Source organism: Antennarius striatus, chromosome 10 (assembly GCF_040054535.1).
Source record: "Antennarius striatus isolate MH-2024 chromosome 10, ASM4005453v1, whole genome shotgun sequence".
Classification (NCBI taxonomy): domain Eukaryota; kingdom Metazoa; phylum Chordata; class Actinopteri; order Lophiiformes; family Antennariidae; genus Antennarius; species Antennarius striatus.
The window spans coordinates 4817565-4838699 of NC_090785.1; the positions used below are offsets into that span (position 1 = coordinate 4817565).

Genomic DNA, 21135 nt, shown 5'->3' on the forward strand with positions numbered 1-21135 from the left:
CCACAAAAACATCAATTGTGTGGCTAAAAAAAGCTAACTCTAAATAGACTCGTGCAGGATTTTCTTTGTCCTTGGACAATTACTATAATTATTACTGTTACTATTACTATGAACCAGCATACATCAGGTTTAAACTGATGTGCAATATTAGCAGAAACCCACGGCCCTCCTCTTGCTTCCGTTTTTCTTCTGTTCGCCCGTTTCCCATTCATTCCAGCTTCACACACTCACACCCGGGAGCCCCCCAACACAATGAGAGGCCGGCTCTGAGCTGCAGAGCTGCTACGTCGGAGACGCCGGAGGTCAGGAGCCTCTCAGTGGCACTTGTTGAACGAGTGGAGACTGGAGCTGATGCAGCATCTAAGACTCGTTTCTCACACCTTTGGGCCTCTGTTCTGCTTTGCAGTGCTATAAGAAATTGTTGAAATTTTCTTTGGCCGCAACCTAAAAATACTAAACCCTACATTCTGCTCTGCTCGTGTCGTCTTACAAAGAATTACTTATTGAGCAGGAAGGAGCAAGAGTAATTAAACCTGTTGAAAGGGGTTGATTTTTGAATAAAACAGCCCTTAAACCAAAGGAAACTACATTGAAAACTGAGTATTTTATACACTATAAAGACTCTGATGGGTTAAGGAAGTAAGATCATTCATGTATAATGAATATGAGAGCACTCTTATACCTGCCAGCGTCATCAGTGTCTATAAAAATATCATTCTTTGTCCCAGTCTCAAGACAAACAGGCAGTTTTATTGAAAAAAAAATGTCCATAAATATCTTAACCAGATTTGTCTCCTCCCTCAGTCCCTTAACAAGGCCATCGCTTATTTGTAAAGCTTTGATGTGCATCTGGCCTTTAACGTCCTGCGTGGTAATACTATTAGGAATCCCGTTATCCTTTATAGATCTTCTCCTAATGTTAATACCAATACAGGTACACATATTTGTGCCGTCAGAAAGACACAAAGAGGGCGAGAGAGAGAAAGAGAGAGAAACTGGAAGACCAGACCCTTTTGACATTTTAACATGAGACACAATCATTTTGGGAATATCCAATAATTCCAATTAGCCCCAACTATGAGCAGGAAGCCATTTGTCATGTTATGTACTTTAAAAGTCAAGACAGGGATCTGATTAGTCGAACGTTTCTGAGCCTGTCGGTTCTTTTCCTTTTGTCTTTTGGTTCTCATTTTTCATTCTGGACAATCATCATGTTAAAGTTGCCATTGGAGCTGTAACGGTATTAAATATGTGGATGCTGCCATTGAACCCAGAACAAAAGAGTTTTCATACCTGATGCTAATGTATTAGCAATAATGATCACATTTAAGGTCGTAGGCTTTCAGCTCAAGGGAGCAGGAAGGATCTTGTTCGGGCTCTTTGGTGATGAAATGACTTTCCTCGTGCTCATGGTGTCGGGATGACCTCGTTCCTTTTCATCCAAAAAGAGTGGCTCGAATCAACAAGTTTCCAGCACCTGTGGTCGGTTTTCTCTCGACCCCCATGTGTTGATCTTTGCCTAAAAGTTTGATGTGTGACGGCTGGGAAGAAGGGAGAGAGATGAAACACGGGGGAGAAGGTTGTGAAATAAATCTGTTGGGAGAAAAGGGAGTGAGAGGAAGAGCAGAGATGAAGCAGGGGAGGAGGTCACTATGATAACTCTTTTACAGATTCCGTGGAGGATGCCATCCAAAATTAGCTGCATTAAGCAGTTAAAAGTGTTTCACTAGTGACGGTGGTAAAACATCTCAAAGGGATTAAATGTTGAGTGAACAGGTGTTTTTATAAAATTAGGCTCAAAATGATTATTCGTTTTCACCATAAAGCAGTAATTATCGTTTAACACTCTAAATGACTGGTTTACAGTGTTTTCATTTCACAAATTATAAAATGTATTATTTTAACTTTATTATATAATTCTAATTATCCGGCTAACTTGTTTTAATGCTGTAAATTCAGGAGTGACACAACATATTTGTTAACTCTTGTTTTACACTGTGTTTCCTTTGTGTGTCTTTCTTTGCTTGCCTGTGTGTGCGTGTGTTTCTGTGTGTGTAGCTGCGTGTGTCCGCCAGGTTATGAGGGCCAACGTTGTGAAATAAACCCGGACGACTGCGAAGACAACGACTGCGAGAACAACTCCACCTGTGTGGACGGAGTCAACAATTACACCTGCGTCTGTCCGCCAAACTACACAGGTGCACACGCCGATCCCTGCACTCAGTCATTCCGCTTCCTCCTGAAACCCGCAGTCAGTTTGTTCCCCGAGAGACTGGGAGGGTCTGCTGCTGCCGCATACACACACACACACACACACACACACACACACACACACACACACATAAAGTCATATTTTCCACTTTGCTGGATGTGGAGTTTAGTAATGGACAGCCTCTCCTCAGTGACCTGAAACTGCTCCTGTAAGGAGGCTGAAAGAGGAATCACACATAAGAGGGGAGGAGGGAGAGAGGGAATGAGGTAGAGAGGGAGGGGTGAAAGGGAAAACTGCACAGAAAAACAGAAAAGGGGAAAAGAGCCGATAGGGGAGAGGAAGGGAGGGAGAGGGGGAGGTAGAGGGAGAGCCCTCACTCGGTGGAGTCCAGTGAGTTGAGTCTAAACTGCTGATGGAAAGTTTTAACAGTACCCTCTAACACACACACACACACACACACACACACACACACACACACACACACACACACACACACACACACACAGCTGCTGTCCTTTGACACTGGTTCTCAATCAATGCACACACACACACACACTCTCTTCCATACATGCACCATGTCATTATCATTGTTGGCACAGCTACTAAAACTGCCAGCCACCTTACCGCATACAGCTGTTTAACACACACACACACACACACACACACACACACACACACACACACACACACACACAGCTGGGTTCGTTGGATCTGAACCTCCGCTTGACTCAGTGAACCGGGGCGCAATCATCAGGTGTCACATTAAGAGGACAGTCTTTCGCTAGTTGCTCAGCTTTCTTCCTACTCAGCAGCCAGAGCTGTCAGGTCACATTTACAGGCAGGGTGGGGGGGTGGGGGGCGGTCAAGATTTAAGGCGAGACCTTTTAAACAGCTGATATAAGGTTTCTACAACCTGCAAAATGAGAGTGCCAATATTTAAAAATATGCTTCATTCGGTCTCACAGATGAAGTGACGCAGGATGTCGTGTGTAATTTTGACATGTTGGCCATATTGTAAAGGTCAAGAGGTCATCCAGTCCACCAGGGTTCATTCTCCGAAGACTCTGCCCACATGTTTAATGAAAGGCTTATTCTAGAAGTCCTTGTCATGGAGGCCTTCTATTATTCAAGTTGAAGGTGGTGCTACACATTCACAGAACATTTGCGTGCCAGTTTTGCTCAAATCTCTTGGAGAACTTTCGGAGAAGACGATTCCTTTTCCAGTTGCTAGAGGCTCATTTGCCTTCAAATGAAAGATCATCCATAATGTTTAAATCCTCACTGAGTGGACTCAACATTTTGTTCCGTGTGATGGGACCGGCATGATTATTATCTGCAGTAATTGTCGAAGGTCTCAACTGTGTATTTTAATTACGCTAAGGTATCACAGCTAATTCCTCATTAGCACGTCTGACTGAGCGTCCAAAGGATAGAACATCCTGCAGCTCGTCGTCGGGTAGACAGTTTCATATTACACCTCTTTTGTAGACATGCTGCAGCTATCAGATGCCATTTTCAGAGCAGAGCTCACCTTAGCAAGGAATAAAATGTTTCAAAGTAAGTCAAAGAATGGAGGGGGGTGGAGACAGACGGGGGTGGAGTACGGCGGTAGGGTGAGACTGAGGCCCAGTCCCAAAGTTTAACTCATTTTTACCATTTTTCATGGTTATTTGTGATGATTTATTACATTTGTGCACTTCTGTGCCCGGAGCGGTAGCCATCTTTCAGTTACGTTGCATTCTGGGAATTTTTTTTGTTGCGCCTCTGTTTTGAGTCTACATCTGAAAAGACTTTACTTAAAGATTTGGAACTAAAGCCGACCCAGAAGGATGGGAATGGTCTTGACCTCTATCAGTCGTCCCCTTTTGTTCTACTTAGTATCTTCAGCTGCTGTTTTCATACACACCATTCTCACACTTTGAGTATTTAAGTGTGTGTGTGTGTGTGTGTGTGTGTGTGTGTGTGTGTGTGTGTGTGTGTGTGTGTGTGTGTGTGTGTGTGTGTGTGTGTGTGTGTGTGTGTGTGTGTGTGTGTGTGTGTGTGTGTGTGTGTGGCGCCTCTGTTACCCAGCCCATTAACCTTACTCTCCATCAGCTCTGAGAAAGAGCTGATAACGTGTGTGTGTGTGTGTGTGTGTGTGTGTGTGTGTGTGTGTGTGTGTGTGTGTGTGTGTGTGCACGAAGCCACACCCTGCGTTATCAGAGGCCTTGAAGATACACTCATTTACACATAATCTTTCCCACCCCTCTGTTTGCCTTTTTTTTTTCCCACTGTCATTTGAAAATGTCTGGTCTCTCATGTTGTTACTTCCTTGTTTTATTTGCTTTAAAATCAGATCTTTTAATGACTGAAAACCTAAATTTTTCATTTCACTCTCAGGTGACTTGTGCGAAGAGGTGGTCGACCCCTGTCTATATGGATTCGACCCCTGTCAGCACGATTCCAAGTGTGTCCATGTTGGTCGCAGTTACAGGTGAATGACAGCTTGACATGAGGTCAGCCCTTTGAGGGGTCAGGGGTCACGTCACTGAAAGTGACAGCAAAATAGCAGGACGTACAAGGTCAGAGTGTTAAAAGATGACATGTTCTGGTCGAGGTGTCACTGAAATACGCAAAACCAGACTCTTTTGAGACCATTTTGTTCAACAAAAACGCAATGCCAATTGATGTAGTTTAATTCTTTTTTTACAATCATAATATAAATATTGAGTCAATATTATTCCTGTAATTAATCTTTTATAAATTTCTGAGAAATTCTAAACAGTACATTTTTTTCTTTAGAAATCATGAAGTACGGAGTTTTACTTAACAACCTTTCTGTGCAGTAAAGCACATTAAATCAGGTGGCCTGTCGCCCACACACACAGTAATCCCACCCGTATTTCCATGACGCTGCAGGTGCGAGTGTTTGCCGGGGTATGTGGGCCAGCACTGCGAGCAGGACTACAATGACTGCCTGGAGAATAAGTGTCAGCATGGCGCCGAGTGCGTGGACGCCGTCAATGGCTACACCTGCGTCTGCAGGCAGGGCTTCAGGTGAGGCCCTCAGAATCAGCAACGTGGCCTGGATGGAGACAGGGAGACAATACGAGGGGGGGGGGGGCATGCAGATTGCACTTCATTATTAGACTGTCTGGGTCCACTGTTTGTGTGTGTGTGTGTGTGTGTGTGTGTGTGTGTTGTGTGCACCAGATGCAGCTCCATGTGGTTAATTATAGCAGAGGCTGTCAGCATGAGAGAAACAAATGCATCACAAGGGACAAAGTAATAGAGAGAAGTCATAGCTACGCTTGTAAGAAGAAAAAATAAATGGGACAAAAAGGAATATGAAGAATTTAATTTAATGGCAAAAAGAGGAGATTTTAAAACAGTTTTAGAAATACCGGAGAAGAAGATACAGTGAGAAATAATGTTTGATTACTAATAAAACACATCCATTTCCTAAAAGAAGAAGCTTTTTTTGGGGGGGGATGCACTAAATCACCAGGCTGAAGTTATTTCCTGTCGAATCCAATCTTCCCTCAGTGGGCTGTTCTGTGAGAACCCTCCACCAATGATCTTGCTGCAGACCAGCCCCTGCGACCAATCAGACTGCCAGAACGGTGCCCAGTGCCTGGTGGTTGCCGGGGAGCCCGTTTGCCGTTGTATGCCCAGTTTCTACGGCAACAAATGTGACAAGATGGCCACCGTCCACTTCCTGGGTCGAGATGGGCACGTGGAGCTTCCGGGCGCGAAGCTCCGCCCCACCGCGCACATTTCACTCCAGGTACGGAACAACTTTGACGCGACCCAGCCGAGCTTCGGTTTCTTTCGGTTCATCGTCCGACGCTTCTCACACACTTATAGAAAAATTCAACTGGAAATGTCATTTCCATCAGATGCCTGCAAAACATAGCAGACATCAGCCACACCCTCTGTTTCCACTGCACCACTGAGCAGTCATGCATGCACACACACCCACACACACACATTCACTCAGAGCTCGCTCTTTGAACACCTGAGAGTTATAACCAGATTGAGACATATTTTCCTCCTTTTTGAAAATTAGAGTGTTAGTCGGCGAAAGAGAAACAGAAACCTGTCTAATTGATAATTACCACCTGTTGGGTGTGTGTGTGTGTGTGTGTGTGTGTGTGTGTGCGCGCGCGCTTGTGTCTGCCAGGAGCTTTCAGTGTCAGAGTTAACGCTGTTTAAACGCTACCCAGAGGCCCTGACCGAGAGGAAGAGAGGAATAAAGAACGAAAAGAGAGGCCACAGCACTTCATAAATCACTGTTTCTTTTTTCCTTTCTTTAATGCTTTTTCCCATTTTCTTTCAGTCAGCATCCCAGTTCTCTCTTCTTTCATGTTTCTTTTAACCTCTCTTCTATTTTTCCTATCCTCGCTCCCTCTTTCCATCCCTATATTTCATATCTCTCTTTCATTACTCTGCCTCGTTCTCTTTCTTTTCACCAGCAGCTTGTTAGCAGGTGTTGACTCGGCCATTCGCCGTGGAAGCCAGGAGTGTTAAGTGCTCGGCCCCTTGGCCCCATTTCCACTCGTTAGTTATTTAGCGCTGGCGGAACGCTTCAGCAAATGTGACATGTCAAGGGTCTTGTGTGGGAGGAACCTGCGCTTGACCTCTTTTTTTTTTTTATGACACAAAAAGCCTTTTTCAACTCTTTCAATTAGAGCTACAAACACATTTGCAACATTAAAAGCAAGCTCAGGTTCCGTTTGGCGTTTTTCTACATCTGAGAAACTTAGCTTTGTAGACCAGCCACTAGCTGATGCCATATTTTTAAGCCTTTTAATATCTAAAAAAATGTAAAAATGGTATTAAAATAAATATTATTATAATAAATTATAAAAGATTTTTAACCCTCGGTGTCATGTTGATGTCTGTTTCTCTAGGTGGCCACAGATAAAGACAACGGAATTCTGTTGTACAAGGAGGACCACGACCCCCTGGCTCTGGAGCTCTACCAGGGCCACATACGACTCATCTACGACATCGCTAACTACCCACCCACCACTGTTTATAGGTAGACAAACACACACACAACACACACAAAAATACACTCGCACTCCCACGTTTAATTAAGTTTTGCCGAATTCATAAACAGTTTATTATAAACTCATTATATTATTCTAAAGGTCAGGTTTATATTTAAAATGGCAGCAGTATTTCATTCATTCACGTCAAGTGCTTTAATTAGAGTTAGTTTATAACAAAGTAATCAAAGTTAATTTGTACTGATTAAAATGACACAAGGGTTGAAAGTAATTTAAGTACGCTTATAAAAACAAAACGCCCATACATTTAAAAGTATGCAGAACACATTCATATTTATTTACTGTTTCATTCTAACAAGGTTAATTAAACATTAATAAAAACATAAATTCCATATGTCTGTAATGAATTATTAACATTGGTTGAATCAAGATAATTTACTTTATAAAATTTAGTTTTCCAAGATTCACGGAACAACAAGTTTAATAATAAAAAGAACTTCGAAGTGTAAATAGCATCTATATCCATATTGCGCATGCAAACATATACTAACTCTAAAAGCCTTCAAGGTTTTTATAAATGGTCCCTTAAGAACTTTTGTGCTGATTTGGACACAAATAAACCAGAAAAGATTCTCGTCTGAACACTTAGCTATGTAATCAAACTGAAGGCGGAAGAATTCCTTTACAGTCCCGACTAGACAGTCGTGTCCTTGAGTGAAACCCACTAAAAGTCTCCCAAGGTAAAACTTCAAACAGCAGAAACAAAAGCCCTCATTCAACGGGTTAGTCCGCGAAAGCCGTGGGATTTTATATAATCAACTACAGTATTCACTGATTCATAGGAATGGATACGCAGCGGCACAGTATGATAACAGCAAAGGTAATCCGGGAAAAGAGCGTCATAATATTTTCTGTGGTTAACTGGAGGGAAGAGAAAGTTTTTGTGCAATGTATGCAGAAATTCTGCAAACAGACCGACACAAGCTCCCAATGCAGGGATCAGTCAACGTTACATACTACTCTCTTTCGAATATTCAAATTCATTTTATCTTCTTAAAATACCAAACAGCAAAGTACATTTGAGTCACACAAGTCAACCTTAAATAAACATGCTGTTTATATGGTGTCTGTACAGGGAATTATTACAGTTTCATGCAGTTGTTGGTGGTGGTGGTGATGTGGGAGGAATCTCTGCTTCAGGGCTTTTGTCGTAGCATAAAATGTAATTATTTCTTTAATAATAGATGCAATCCATTGTATGTGGACAACTATGGCTAAGAAAAGGTTAAAGACAGCTAAACTAAGCTTTACTTTGTATCCGGTTTATTGCTGGGGTAGAGAGAAAGAGAGAGAGACAGTGAAAGAGGGGACAAAGAGCACATGTCCATCTTCGTCTGGTGCTGATTGGCTCTTATTGATTCTGTCTGCTTCTCTGTCTACACCCTCTGTGGATGAGAGAGAAAGAGAGAGAGAGAGATGTGAGAAGGATGCACAATGTACGGTGTGGAAGGGTTTTTAGTTTGCAGCTGAAGCGCATGATCAGTCAGGGGAAAAAAAAGAAATAACGCATCACACGTCTTTCAATAAATCAAAAGACGACTGACGGAATGATTGGCCACCAGTTTCTGCACTTGATTAAGTATTGCAGGCTGTTTATGCATAATAACCTGGAGATTAGTCTATTACACATGGCATGGAGTAGGTACAGCCCTGCCGGTCCAAATAGAGCTGAAGTTTCCAGAGTTTTTTGAAGTATCAGCTAATGGAAGGTGTTAAAGACGGATGGAAAAATGACTTTCAACATTTCGTGCAGCTCAAAAAAAGATCTTAAAAACCTGTCAAATCAAATCTGCGACCACTGGAGTGACACAGAGGTGGCCAATCTTCTTTAAAATGATCCCATTCTCATGACAAAACTACACAAAGGGGATGATTCCAGTGTATAAAATTGCATGAATGATTTGAATGATCACCAGGGTAAGGATGACAACTGCACGTGATAGAGGGAAGGATGGATGGATAGAAGGATTGAGAGAGAGAGAGACTGATAAGTGTGATTGAATGAAATGAGAGAGGATGGAGGATAAAAACTCTTACTCACCAGACTTTCTGTACATTTCAGTCTGTTTTCTTGTGACATCTGCCTTTGTAGTTTTAACTTATCGATAGAGACAAGGTCACAGGAGGAGGAGGGGGAAGAAGAGGAGGTGGAGGAGGAGGAGCCGGTTGCCTGACTGCTTCTGATAATAATACACCGTCAGTTCATAATAAATTTGCCTTTAGGATTAGGATGTAGCTCCATATAATAGATTCTGCAAGCAGAGGTGGTAGAAGGAAAATGAAGTCAAGGGCGAGAGTGTTTCAGCATAAGAACTACGTATCTACGTTTATATTTATAGTTTGACCGTTTGTGTTCAAAAAGAAATCATGTGCACATTAAAAAATACATATAACATAAATATACCATTTAAACTCCTCTTGGTGTGCTGTAATATTTTTCGCCACTCTTATGTTCACAAGTTTATTTCCTCTGAAAACCAGAATTCAGTCAAATGTTTGATGATGTGACATAATTGAGGATTACTTCCTGTTTATTTCAGAGTGATTCACTGATACAGCCCAAAACAGGGCATGAGCAGCCACGCGTTTCTCTTTATGCTGCATTCACAACCACATGCATTCTGCTCAGTCCTTAAATTTCGGCTGCAGGCAGAAGTTCTGCATTGGCGCTGCAGTGACTGTGAGCCATACCTACTGCTGGAGCTGTAATGTGATGAGATAATCAGAGGTGCTTCAGAGTGGCTTAATAAAGGTTATTTGTTATAGAGTAGCATTATTATTATTATTATTATTATTATTATTTCGATCGAGGTGAAATTCAATTCTACCTCCATTGACCTTTGATAAACTGATGCATACAAACGGCTTCATTATGACAATAATGTGATGCTGTGTTGAAGCATTCAGACCACGACCTGCTCAAAGGAACTTCAGTGGGAAGGATGTATTCCACAAGGTCATTTGGATAGATAGCAGCAACTTACCATCCTTTGTTTGTTTGTTTGTCATCTCTGCAGTGACATTCTGGTTCTTAATATGAAGGAGACTGTTTTGTAATCTGGGAGGGTAGAAGTGTAGAAGCCACTTGCCCCAAATATAAGTATGTGCTCATGTTCACAATGCATGAAAGGACAAGAGGAAGGAGTGTCAGGGAGGAAGGAAGAATCGAATAAAAGAATGGAAATGATGGGGTGAATTTAATTAGGCTCTGGCACAGATGGGGAGGGGAGGAGACGGAGTTGAAAAGGTTGATTAAAAGGGAGAAGAGGAAAGTCAGTGGGACGTATGGATGCACGGCAAGATAGATTGATCCGTTTAGAGGCAGCCGCAGATAGGGAAATAGCCTGAAAGACAGATGGATGGAGTGATGTTGGAAAGAGGGCGTGTCTGAGCGAGCAGACAACGAGATAAAGAGATAACTGAGTAGAATGGGACGCCCGCCGGAGGAGAAAACGGAAGGGCTAAAACAGATGGATAGAAGCGGCGGGAATGAAAGGAGCATGAGGCATGGCTGAGGGGCGCGACGGATGACAGAGGGATGGAGTGAAACGGGGGAAGAGCAGAGGGGAAAAGTAAACCACAGAGTGAGTCAGAGAATTATCGTTGTCTGGTCTTGTTAACTTGACACGGGCCACGCCTGGGAGGGGGGAGGGGGTGGTGGGGGCGGCAGTCAGAGTTCATGAAAATGAGAGAATCAGAGAAATAATGTATAAAAGCGAGACAGATTAAGAAAGAAGGGGATAAAATAGTGTAGAGTAGCATGGAAAGGAAAGATTGAACAAGGGAGCCAGAGCTGGAGGACGAGAAAGTCCACATGGATGACAAGAAAAGTTAGCAATTGGAAGTGAGAGAAAGAAACAGAGACCATAGAATTGAATTTACTAATGCTAAGCGCTAAGTAAACAGTTCTTTCCATGTTATGTTTAGCATTAGCAATCTGGAAAAGACAAGGCTCGTCTCCAAGTCTGAGGATCGTCTTACAACAAGCTTCTATGTATTCTTTGTATGTGCCATTATTTGATTGCATGAGTCTGAGCATTGCAAATGACCTGTCTTATCTGCCCTAATTTGGAAATGCGTTATGAACTGACTCAAACCACATGGGCAGACGGGCCCAGTAGAACCCTCCTGCCACCATTCAACTGATACTCCCCAGGATGGCACAACCGTTTAACCGCTGCAATCTGAGCACAGCAATTCTGACGAGATTCACGACGTGGCTCCGTCCGTACGGTTTCTGCCATTGCGTAACTGCGAGCCAGGGACCGATGCCATCCCCTGGATTGATTCTGAGTGTTATCTGTGAGGGATACACAACCAGCAAACCAGGAAGGGCATTACATTCAAGATGGGTCTTGACAGCAAGCTGAAATGTAGGAATCAAGGCCTGAGAAAGACGGCTAGCGGTTATAGAATGGTAAATGAACGCCACCTTAGTTTTATCAATTGCAATTTGGCTGTGAGATGGAAATTTAGTTTGAAATGATAAATAAACAGCTTAAGACTATAGGATGACTTTACACTATGACAGAAAGGGGTAGAGCATTGAGATAAAAGACCCATTTACCAACTCTGTGCTACGGCTTATTTTTTTGACTGAGGTTTTACAGCATTTTACATTTAGAAATATTACAGATATAAAGTTCTCTGTTTAATATATTCTTAAATCCCTCAATAATAAATTGTACATCCAAAAGTAAGCAACAGAAAATCCTAATTCCTTTCAAAAAGTTGGTCCATCATTCAGGATAGCCTGAATGATGGACTGGCACTTTGATCGGCCAATCAGATTTCGGCTGAGGTCTGTGCCACCTCTATTCCGCTCCCCCCTTTCTGGACATGCCGCCGCCAAGTAGACAAAAGTAGAACCGCAATCATACAGAAAAGATACGAACAACTTGTAAACACGCAAGGCGTGTCCGTGCAAACATGCACACGCCTGACCAGATGACGTGTGGACGGGGGGTACGGCCCACGCCGAAGAGGAGAAATCAGATTAGAACACAGGGAATCGAGATAAGAGAGGCAGAACGATGCAAACAGCAGGAGAGTGACAGAACCAGAGATAGACCAGGACGTCTGAGCCCTTCACTGCCCTCATTAGCAGTGGATGGCTATGCATGCCAAGTAATACATGAACATGTCTGTGTGTGCAGGAGGAGAGACGGGGGGTGTGCCTGTTGTGTTTTAATGCGCTACCCTTTACTAATGCCGCTCTAATCTCCAGCTGCATCAAAGAGAGCACATCAGCTTGTATTGATCAGTGAGGAGAGGATGGAAGGAGGTGTTCATGAGAGGAGGAAAAGGACCCTTAGGAAGAGTGGAGGAAAGGAGGACAGGGATCTAGGGAGAGGTTTGGATGGAAAAAAGATGCGAAGGGATGCAGAGGAGGACACGGAAGAGGACAGGACCTACCCCTGAGACTCTGTTTTGTTGGTTCCTGTCTTGGGTGGTGTCCCGTGTCTTTCAGGTATGGAGGGGTAGTGGTCATCTAACCCTCCAGACAGGCCTGCAAACAAAGTGCTTTCATATGCAGACTCAAATCAAAGTGGTAGAAGGTAGTGGTAGAAAATCCCAGAATACTTTGCAAATAGAAGCAGAGCCAATCTCCACAAATAACCATGTTAGGCTTTAAAATTTGTAGGAAAACTTGATTATTGTAGAGAAAATGAATGCATGAGTGGATTGTTGGAACTTGCACTTTAAAAAAATCACTATTTTTGTGTTTTTACCGGTTACTCTTATGCAGTGTTTGATAGCTATTTTATTTCATAAAAAGTGAAGGGGTAAAGGATTATATGTCTCAGTGGATAAGATTTTTGGTGGCTTAGGAGTCTGTGCTGAAGGATCTGGAATCATATACTGAACTCCAGTTGGTCCACAAATCACCAAAATACAGCATGTTTGACACGTATTAAAATTTAGTGACATCAGCTTGAACAGGGGAAATGGGTATTATTTCAGAATCACAAATACTGTACTTTGATGATCACAGCATTGTAGTATAGTATAAAATGGTAAAATAGTATAAAAATGAGTGAGTAAGGCAAGATCAAATGAAAGCAATAAAGAGGTGGTCAGTATCTGCTGATGAGGTCCCAAAGAAAGTCATAGAAATAAAACATAGTGGAATCTGTCTCTAAAGGCTGCAGCGAAGTATAATCATCCATACTTCTGTGAAGATAAAAAAATAATTTAATACCCACATGTAGCTGAATAAAGTGACTGAATGTCTGACCAGAAACGGCCTCTTTCAAACCACAGCGCTGTGGTTAAAGCAAACAATCAGACAGTCCTTGAGCATTATGGGTTTAAAACACTTAGAGGCAAGAGTGAAACCTTATAGACCTGAAACACAACATCAAAACGCTACGAATCCGCTCCTATAAAGAGCACATTTCATCTGAAGTGGACGGAAAGATGAAAAAAGAGGGAAAGAAAACAGCGGAGGAGCTTGGCGTTCTGCAGCTGCCGTCTCAGCACTGGCTAATTGAGGTTACCACGGTACTATGGGACTGGGATGCCTGTCTGCTGAACATCAGTTTAATCAGACTGGGCTGCTAAACACACACACACACACACACATGCGCACATGCACATACGTGCACGTATATTCACGCAAATACACAACCTTCAAGCGTACAAGGGCTAAGGCATTCAGATGTGCACACATACACACACCTGTATGAACGCAGAAAGACAAGTTCCACAATTACATGCATGAAAGTTTCACTGTCAGATACCCACGGTCATGCAGACACACACGCATACACATACATACACACACACACACACTCGCACCACAAGTGTGGTTAGAGACATTGCAAGTAAATGATAGTGGTGTCTAATTAGATGGAAGTTGATCTGCACAGTTGTTTCTAATCCAAATATTGTTTTTTTTTTCTCAGTTTGACATGCAGTTAACCGCTCTTACCTCTGTTTGTGTTTGATTCAGCTATATTAAAAAAAAAAAGATTATACAGTGTCAGTGTTTTAGGAAGTTCTTCTGTGTGTGTGTGTGTGTGTGTGTGTGTGTGTGTGTGTGTGTGTGTGTGTGTGTGTGTGTGTGTGTGTGTGTGTGTGTGTGTGTGCGTGTGCGTGTGTGTGCTCTCAGGGTTTATTCTAGACTGAGAAGAAAAAAGTTGAGGTCCCTTGTGGGTTTGGTCCAACACAAACGTGAGAGAGAGGGAGAGAGAGGGAAGCGTGGAAATCTGTTACAGCTGTGTGTTTGTTTTTATTCAGTTCCACCAAAACGTGTTTTTAATGATACGCGGCGCCAAAACAGCTTGAAAAGACCTGAAATACTAATATGTCATTAAATACGGTAGCTTCAAAACTTTAGCGCAAGATAAGTATTTGTAAAAAAAAAAAAAAAAAAGTTGGAATACATTTTAAATGTTTATTATTCCTTTTAGGTTACACATACATACATAATGTTTAGTTTTATTTTGAAAGCCTAAAACACTGATTCTGAACCCGAGTTCTGACAAACATCAAAACACACACACACACACACACACACACACACACACAGACACACAAAGCTATATCAGGTCTGAACATTACTCCTCTACTGCCACCCAGTGGACCTTTGATGTCATAGCAGGGTTCTCCAGAGTGTGTGTTTGTGTGTGTGTTTGCTCTATCCAGTGCGTTAAGTTCAAACATGTGCGTGAAATTTGAGAACGTCTACAAGCGATGTGATCCACTTGTTTCTTTAACTCACAGAGACTCAGAACAAATTCCAAAGGGGATGGAGCGCTTCAGAGTGAAAGAGGAGACGTCTCCAAGGAGCAAATGACTGTTGTTAGGGAGGGGTGGGGGGAGCAGAGGGGGCATCAGAACAAAGAGGAGAGAGGAGGAGACACCAGGAGTAATAAGGGGATGAAAGGAAGATAATGGGAAAGAGGTGGATGAAGAAAGAACATGTGAGGAAGAAAAAGAGTAGAACCAAGGAGAAAGAGGGAATGCAAAGTAAAGATGGAGGAGGGCAGCGACACAGGAAGCTAATCTTACAGATTAGCAGAACGAGGTTTTTGCTTGGTTGCAGCAGGCGTGTTTGCTGTCATTATTAAATTACACGGCTTCCTAATGGAAGCCATGCATGTGTCTGGGCCGCTTGTCTGCAGTGGAGGAAGAGCTCTTAGTAACCAAAAGAACGGCACATCTTTATTATGTTTTATTATGGGGGGTTTTTTATTTGTCATCCATGGTTACCAATGTGTGCATTCATCTGCTTTTCAGATTCCAATTTCCAGGTCATAAAGTTAACCTAAAGGTCTTATTCTGAGCATTTATGAAATCGTTGGTTTTGTATTACGTGTTAAATGGATGTGTGTCATTAAAAAATGATAAATTACAGCAGAAAATGGTTTAATAGTAGTGAAACAATCAATTCCTCCTCATTCCTGTCCCTCGTCATTCCTTTTTATTTCTTCTTCTCCATATCTATAACCCGTCCCTCCATCCCTTTAACAACCATTATCTCTTGCCCTCCATCCATCTACTCTGTTCTCTCTATCCGCTCCATCGTGTGGTCAGCATTTACTATGAAAGTCGCTTTGGCCCGCCTCCAGAACTCACAACCTCGCTCCATTGGCTGTTAATGTAATGTCGCTATAATCCCAACACCACAAACAACCGTCAATCAGAGCTCGCCAGAGGCTCCTCGGCGAGTTAGCGAGTGAACGACAGCAGACAAAGAGATGCATTGTCCTGATGTGGAAGACGAGGGAGTCGGCAGCCGACCACCGACGGAAAGAGTGGCGTCCCTCCTTCTTTTGTGTTTTCTGTGTTCCGTTCGGAGACGAAAGTGAACTTGGTAGAACGGACACAATGTCAGCCTCACCGCCCCGACATCCACCTCTCTTTCCCTCTCTGTCTCTCACTCTTACTCTCTCTCCATCTTTCAGCTGTGCCAAACCACTGTCTCTATAGCTGTCTGTCTCCCCTCCAGCTAAAACCAATGAGTGGGGAATCTCTGACACACACACACACACACACGAGCACTCACGTTTGTCCCCTTGGGGTTGGACGCAGTTCAAAAGGTCATGATTCCAGTTCACTGCATTCCCGCTGTCAGTGGGAATATTTAATGCTCAGATCAATATCAGGGAGCCCTTCCACCCCCACCCCCCTTTAAAGTGTGTAAATTCAGTCTCGCCCCTCAACCTCCATGCTGGGACGCTGCAGTCAAGGCCGGATTTTAATCCGCGACCGCGCACACCGACGACACCATCGCCCGCTTTTACATCCAGAAGAAAGCCCCTTCAGCAGAGATTTTTCTTTCTCATTCAGTTTGGTCCGTTTTCAAAACGCAACAGAACTCAAGAGAAAATTGTTTGGCGTCTGTTTTACGTCCAGCGTTTCCAATTTGCTGTATTTTTCCTCCTTAATTGCCCCCGTCTGGTGTAGAATTCAACAGCAATTTATCATAACAGGAACCACACTCAAAAACGTTCTCCTTGTTTTTCCCTTGTGTGTGTGTGTGTGTGTGTGTGTGTGTGTGTGTGTGTGTGTGTGTGTGTGTGTGTGTGTGTGTGTGTGTGTGTGTGCGTGTGACAGTGTGGAGTCTGTGAATGATGGGCTTTTCCACACGGTCGAGCTGTTGATACAGAACCGCTCTCTGAGTCTTGTGGTGGACAACGGTGCCCCAAAGAGTCTTGGCAAGCTGGCACGTCAGCCCTCCGTCGACCACAATACCCAACTTTACATAGGAGGTATAAACACACTCACACACACACATCCATATGCATGTTTTGAACACACACGTCACTGTTGTTTCTGCCTGGTCTGGTTTATGCGGTTATGATTACGTGTTTTCTACACACAGATTTTTTTTCTTTCCCTTTATTTTCTCAATTCTCATTTAGTTGTTTTTTTTCTTCTTCTCTTCCTCATCATCCTCCTTTTTCACAGGCGTACCATCTCAGGTGGTGGCCTCGGGTTTACGACCCGGTCCCGAACGTTCCTCCCAGGCTTTTAACGGCTGCATCCACAACGTCCGAATCAACGGCGAGCCTCAAGACCTCAGTTTCCGAGCGGCTGGAGACGGGCAACCGCAAGGGGTGGAAGGCAAGGTAAGACCCACGAGAAGAGGTCAAATTAAACAAATCAAGGAGTGTCACATGATTATTCCATATCCCTTGTAGTTTAACCCAAATCTCCCCTCTTTCATCTGTTGCCAGGGTGACGCCATCCTCGCCGGGTGTCATTCCTGCAGTGTGTGCGCTCAAGGCGGGTGCAGGGAGGGAGGAGAGATGGGCGTCACGTGCGATTGTCCCCCAGGACGCAGCGGGACCCTGTGCGACCAGACGACCTCATCCAACCCGTGTCAGAACAGCAGGTGAGCCGAGGCGGCGGGCGTGCGGACGGACACGGATGTCGACGCTCAGGACGTCTCGCGCGCTGACCGGGTTGGACCTGAATCTGTCCGCTGCTCTTTTTTCTTTTCTTTTTTTTAATCTCGCTGCAGGTGCCTTCATGGCCTGTGTTTGCCCAAGGGTCAGTCGTACAGCTGCAAGTGCAAAGAGGGCTACCAGGGTCAATACTGCGACCGGCGGCAGGAACCCGTCGCCTGCAGGGGGAAGCGCTGCGGACACGGCGAGTGTCGCGTGTCGGAGGCGGGGCAGCCCGTCTGCCACTGTCTGACGGGGTACTTCGGACCCACCTGTGATACGGGTAAGACGTCAGATGGTAGAATAATACATATCACGGAGATCGGACAGCGTTTTTTTTTAATATTCTACGTCCTTGTGCGTCCCCCATCCAGAGCTTACGTGTCAAGGGGAGATGATGAGGGAGCAGCTGAAGCGCCACCACCCGATGAGAACTTGCACATCCACCAACAAGATTCCCCGGATGGACTGTCCCAGATCCTGCCAGGCGGCAGCACCCACGGGCGTCTGCTGCGGCGTCACCAAGACCAGGAGGAGGAAGGTGGTTTTCCGCTGCACCGACGGCACCTCCTACTCCGAGGAGTTGGAAACCCCTCTGGAATGTGGCTGCTCCAAGTGCCCGTTGTAACAGCACCACGTCTTCCTACTTTGTAGTTCTGCAAAAACCCACTGCTGCCTTTTTTTTTTTTCTTTTTTTTTTTTTGTGAATCCCACACGCCGCCAAAAGGCTGGCGCTCGGGACTTTTTACACATCGATGAGCACCTACCATCAACGTGATTTTTTCTGTTCGCATTCATTTCGACCGCCTCCGATTTGCTGCCGAGAGAAAACCACGACGACGACAATTAAAAAAATAAATAAATAATGACAAAGATGGGACATTATGCGCGTGTTTTTTTGACAGAGAGAAAATATATTGTAAGATATAAGTGAGAAAAAACATAGAACTTATTTTTATTATGGATTTTTTTCTAAAAGATGATAAAAGGACTGATTTTTTTTAATATGTTGATTATATATTGTTTCATAATATGAAAAGTTATTTTGTACCATGTCAGAAAAAAAAAAATACAACGCAAAAAATAGATTAACATTCTTTGAAAGTATATGAATTTATATGTATGTATAAATCTATATAAATATTTACCCTAACCCAATGAATTATATTTTTCCAGTGTAATTGCATGATGTTAATGTGAGTGCTGATGTGTGAGAGGCTATGGACATTAAGGGGGGGGGCGGTGTGGGGGCTGGGAATGAAGAGCTCCCTCGATTCCCCCGTGAGGAACAGGATGCGGCCTTCGGTCGCCCGTCTCTCTCGGAGGAAAAAGGAACTGTACGTGCCTCGCTTACCCGCTTCGCTATATAATGGACATCTTCCACACAAGTTGTAGAAGAAAAAGATCAGACTCTTCCACAGAGATGATTTAACACTTTGTTCTAATACTGTGTTATTCTATAGTTTGTTGTTGCACGACACACTTCATGAAAATCTGGAAGACTTTTTACTAAGAGTCGATCATGAACCGGAAGAATCCGTTCAGATTAGCGCTGCAGAGATTCAATACCACGGTTTAAAACTGATTTGTTTAGTGATCCCTGCTCAACTCATAATTTATAGCTTTCAAGTGGCAACAGGAAGTCAATCAAACCAACCCTTTCATATTGCAGTCATTAATGCCAGGATGAAGGACAGCTTTAGCGGCTCGTTCCTTCATGCTGAACTGTGCAGCAGACTGAACCATTAAACCGACACCATTGTGCCGCCTGTACCTGCCTTAGTCTATGAGAGTGTAATCAGATTACACACAAACTTACATTTGATACTCCGTATCGCTACAGCTTTGTCGACTCTGAATGTCACCTTTTTTGTTTTGTTTTGTTTTTGTTTTTTTGGATGGATGAGGAATTTGTCTTGTTGCATGAAGGAGCTGATTGACATCTGCCTTCAGACAATGTGATCAAAATGATATGGTGGCCTTCCTGAAGTCCCAAAGAGACCGGCGCTCACGTTAGAGAGGCATCCTTCTCTCCGATGGGAGTTAAATACACACGAATGAATAAATCAAGAAGCCTTAATCTCGCCACGATCCTTGTTTACAAGGACATCCTCATCGTCTCATGTAGAACGTGAAACTGCAGCATCAAGAAAACACTCTTATGCCCTCCTGGCGGTGTTAATGTGTGATGCATTTAGTGGGCTATATGTTAACACTATACAGGTGTATATATAACGTTATGTAATGTAGGTCGGATCTTTCAGTGGATCATCTTATGCTTTAAAATGTAGACGGAAGAGCAAATACTTCCGTGATGCACGTCATCCGAGGAAGTGTCAGGCGAAGGGTCGTGACTTTTTTAAATGTCATGGGTCAGAGGTTGAAGAAGGGCTCCGGTTGATCTCAGCAAAACCTCCACATTAAGAACTCAGTGAAAAACAGTTGAACAGCAAAATTTCTATAAATGACTAACTTCATTAAAAGTATAACACAGCCCTATGATGTAACTACTACTGCATTGTTTACTCTAACGTTGCTTTGTTTACAACACGGACAAAGAATTGTCACACTTTCACAAATGAATTACAGCTTTTCAGTTTAGGGTTTGAGACATATCAGTATTATCCTCCTCTGTCGTCATCACTCGTTTATTTTCTTTCCCCTCTACCTTGTCCCACATCTCTTCACCTGAGACTTTTCTCCTCTTCTTCCATCCTCATCTTTTCCTGACCTTAAAGGTTCCATCCTCCATTGTGAACAGAATCTCAGTTTTCGGTCATTTGCAACATTCCCATGTTCCAGGTCTTACATTGACAACCATGATTATGTGTGTGATGATAATTGATACTCATGTTGAATGTTAAAATTAAAGTACTATTGAAACTACATCTCTATCTGAGCTCTTGTGAACTATACTTTTGAATCCAAATCAGTTTTGTTTTACCACCGTTTTGCCATCATGCTTAATCCCAGGGGTTAAAAATGAGGTTTAATATGAAGTATTTTAAATCCAGTTTTCCTGGGATAATACAAATGAACTCAGCTACCTGTTTAAGATCATTCAACCTTTAAAATAACAACTCACTTGTTTTGTTCTCGCTTTTCTAGAAAAATCATTCACTTTTTGTTTTTTTTTGTGGTGGATGGATCTACCTGAATATGAAGGAGCATCAAACATCTTGCAGATCACCTCACTCAGGTGAGGAATGGCGAATCACACCTTCATCGCTCGTTTCAGACGCTGATGCATTATGGACTCAGTTTGAGTCCCTAATGTCAAATCAGGTCTTCTGCTTCCAACCAGTAGGGGGCAGCAGTGAACAAAGAGCAACAGCTACAGCTCAGAAAATACAGATATATCTGAAGCAACTTTGATTCTAACTTTATTCACACATGAACAAAGTCAAACTAGACATTAGACATTCCCCATAGCTGATGGATAATCTGTGAGGTCATCGTGAGTTCGTCCTGC

General features: G+C 43.2%; 1 protein-coding gene across 1 annotated transcript in view; it reads left to right on the top strand.

The window, feature by feature from the left end:
• Positions 1-20544, top strand: part of slit3 (slit homolog 3 (Drosophila)) — a 192938-nt gene extending 172394 nt beyond the window's left edge. The window contains exons 29-38 of the mRNA XM_068325452.1: positions 2059-2198; positions 4592-4685; positions 5111-5248; positions 5738-5978; positions 7105-7235; positions 16831-16985; positions 17185-17345; positions 17454-17611; positions 17741-17946; positions 18038-20544. Coding sequence (XP_068181553.1) covers positions 2059-2198; positions 4592-4685; positions 5111-5248; positions 5738-5978; positions 7105-7235; positions 16831-16985; positions 17185-17345; positions 17454-17611; positions 17741-17946; positions 18038-18291 — 1678 coding nt within the window. The 3' untranslated portion in view covers positions 18292-20544. The remainder of the gene's footprint in view (positions 1-2058; positions 2199-4591; positions 4686-5110; positions 5249-5737; positions 5979-7104; positions 7236-16830; positions 16986-17184; positions 17346-17453; positions 17612-17740; positions 17947-18037) is intronic.
• Positions 20545-21135: the final 591 nt, after the last annotated feature.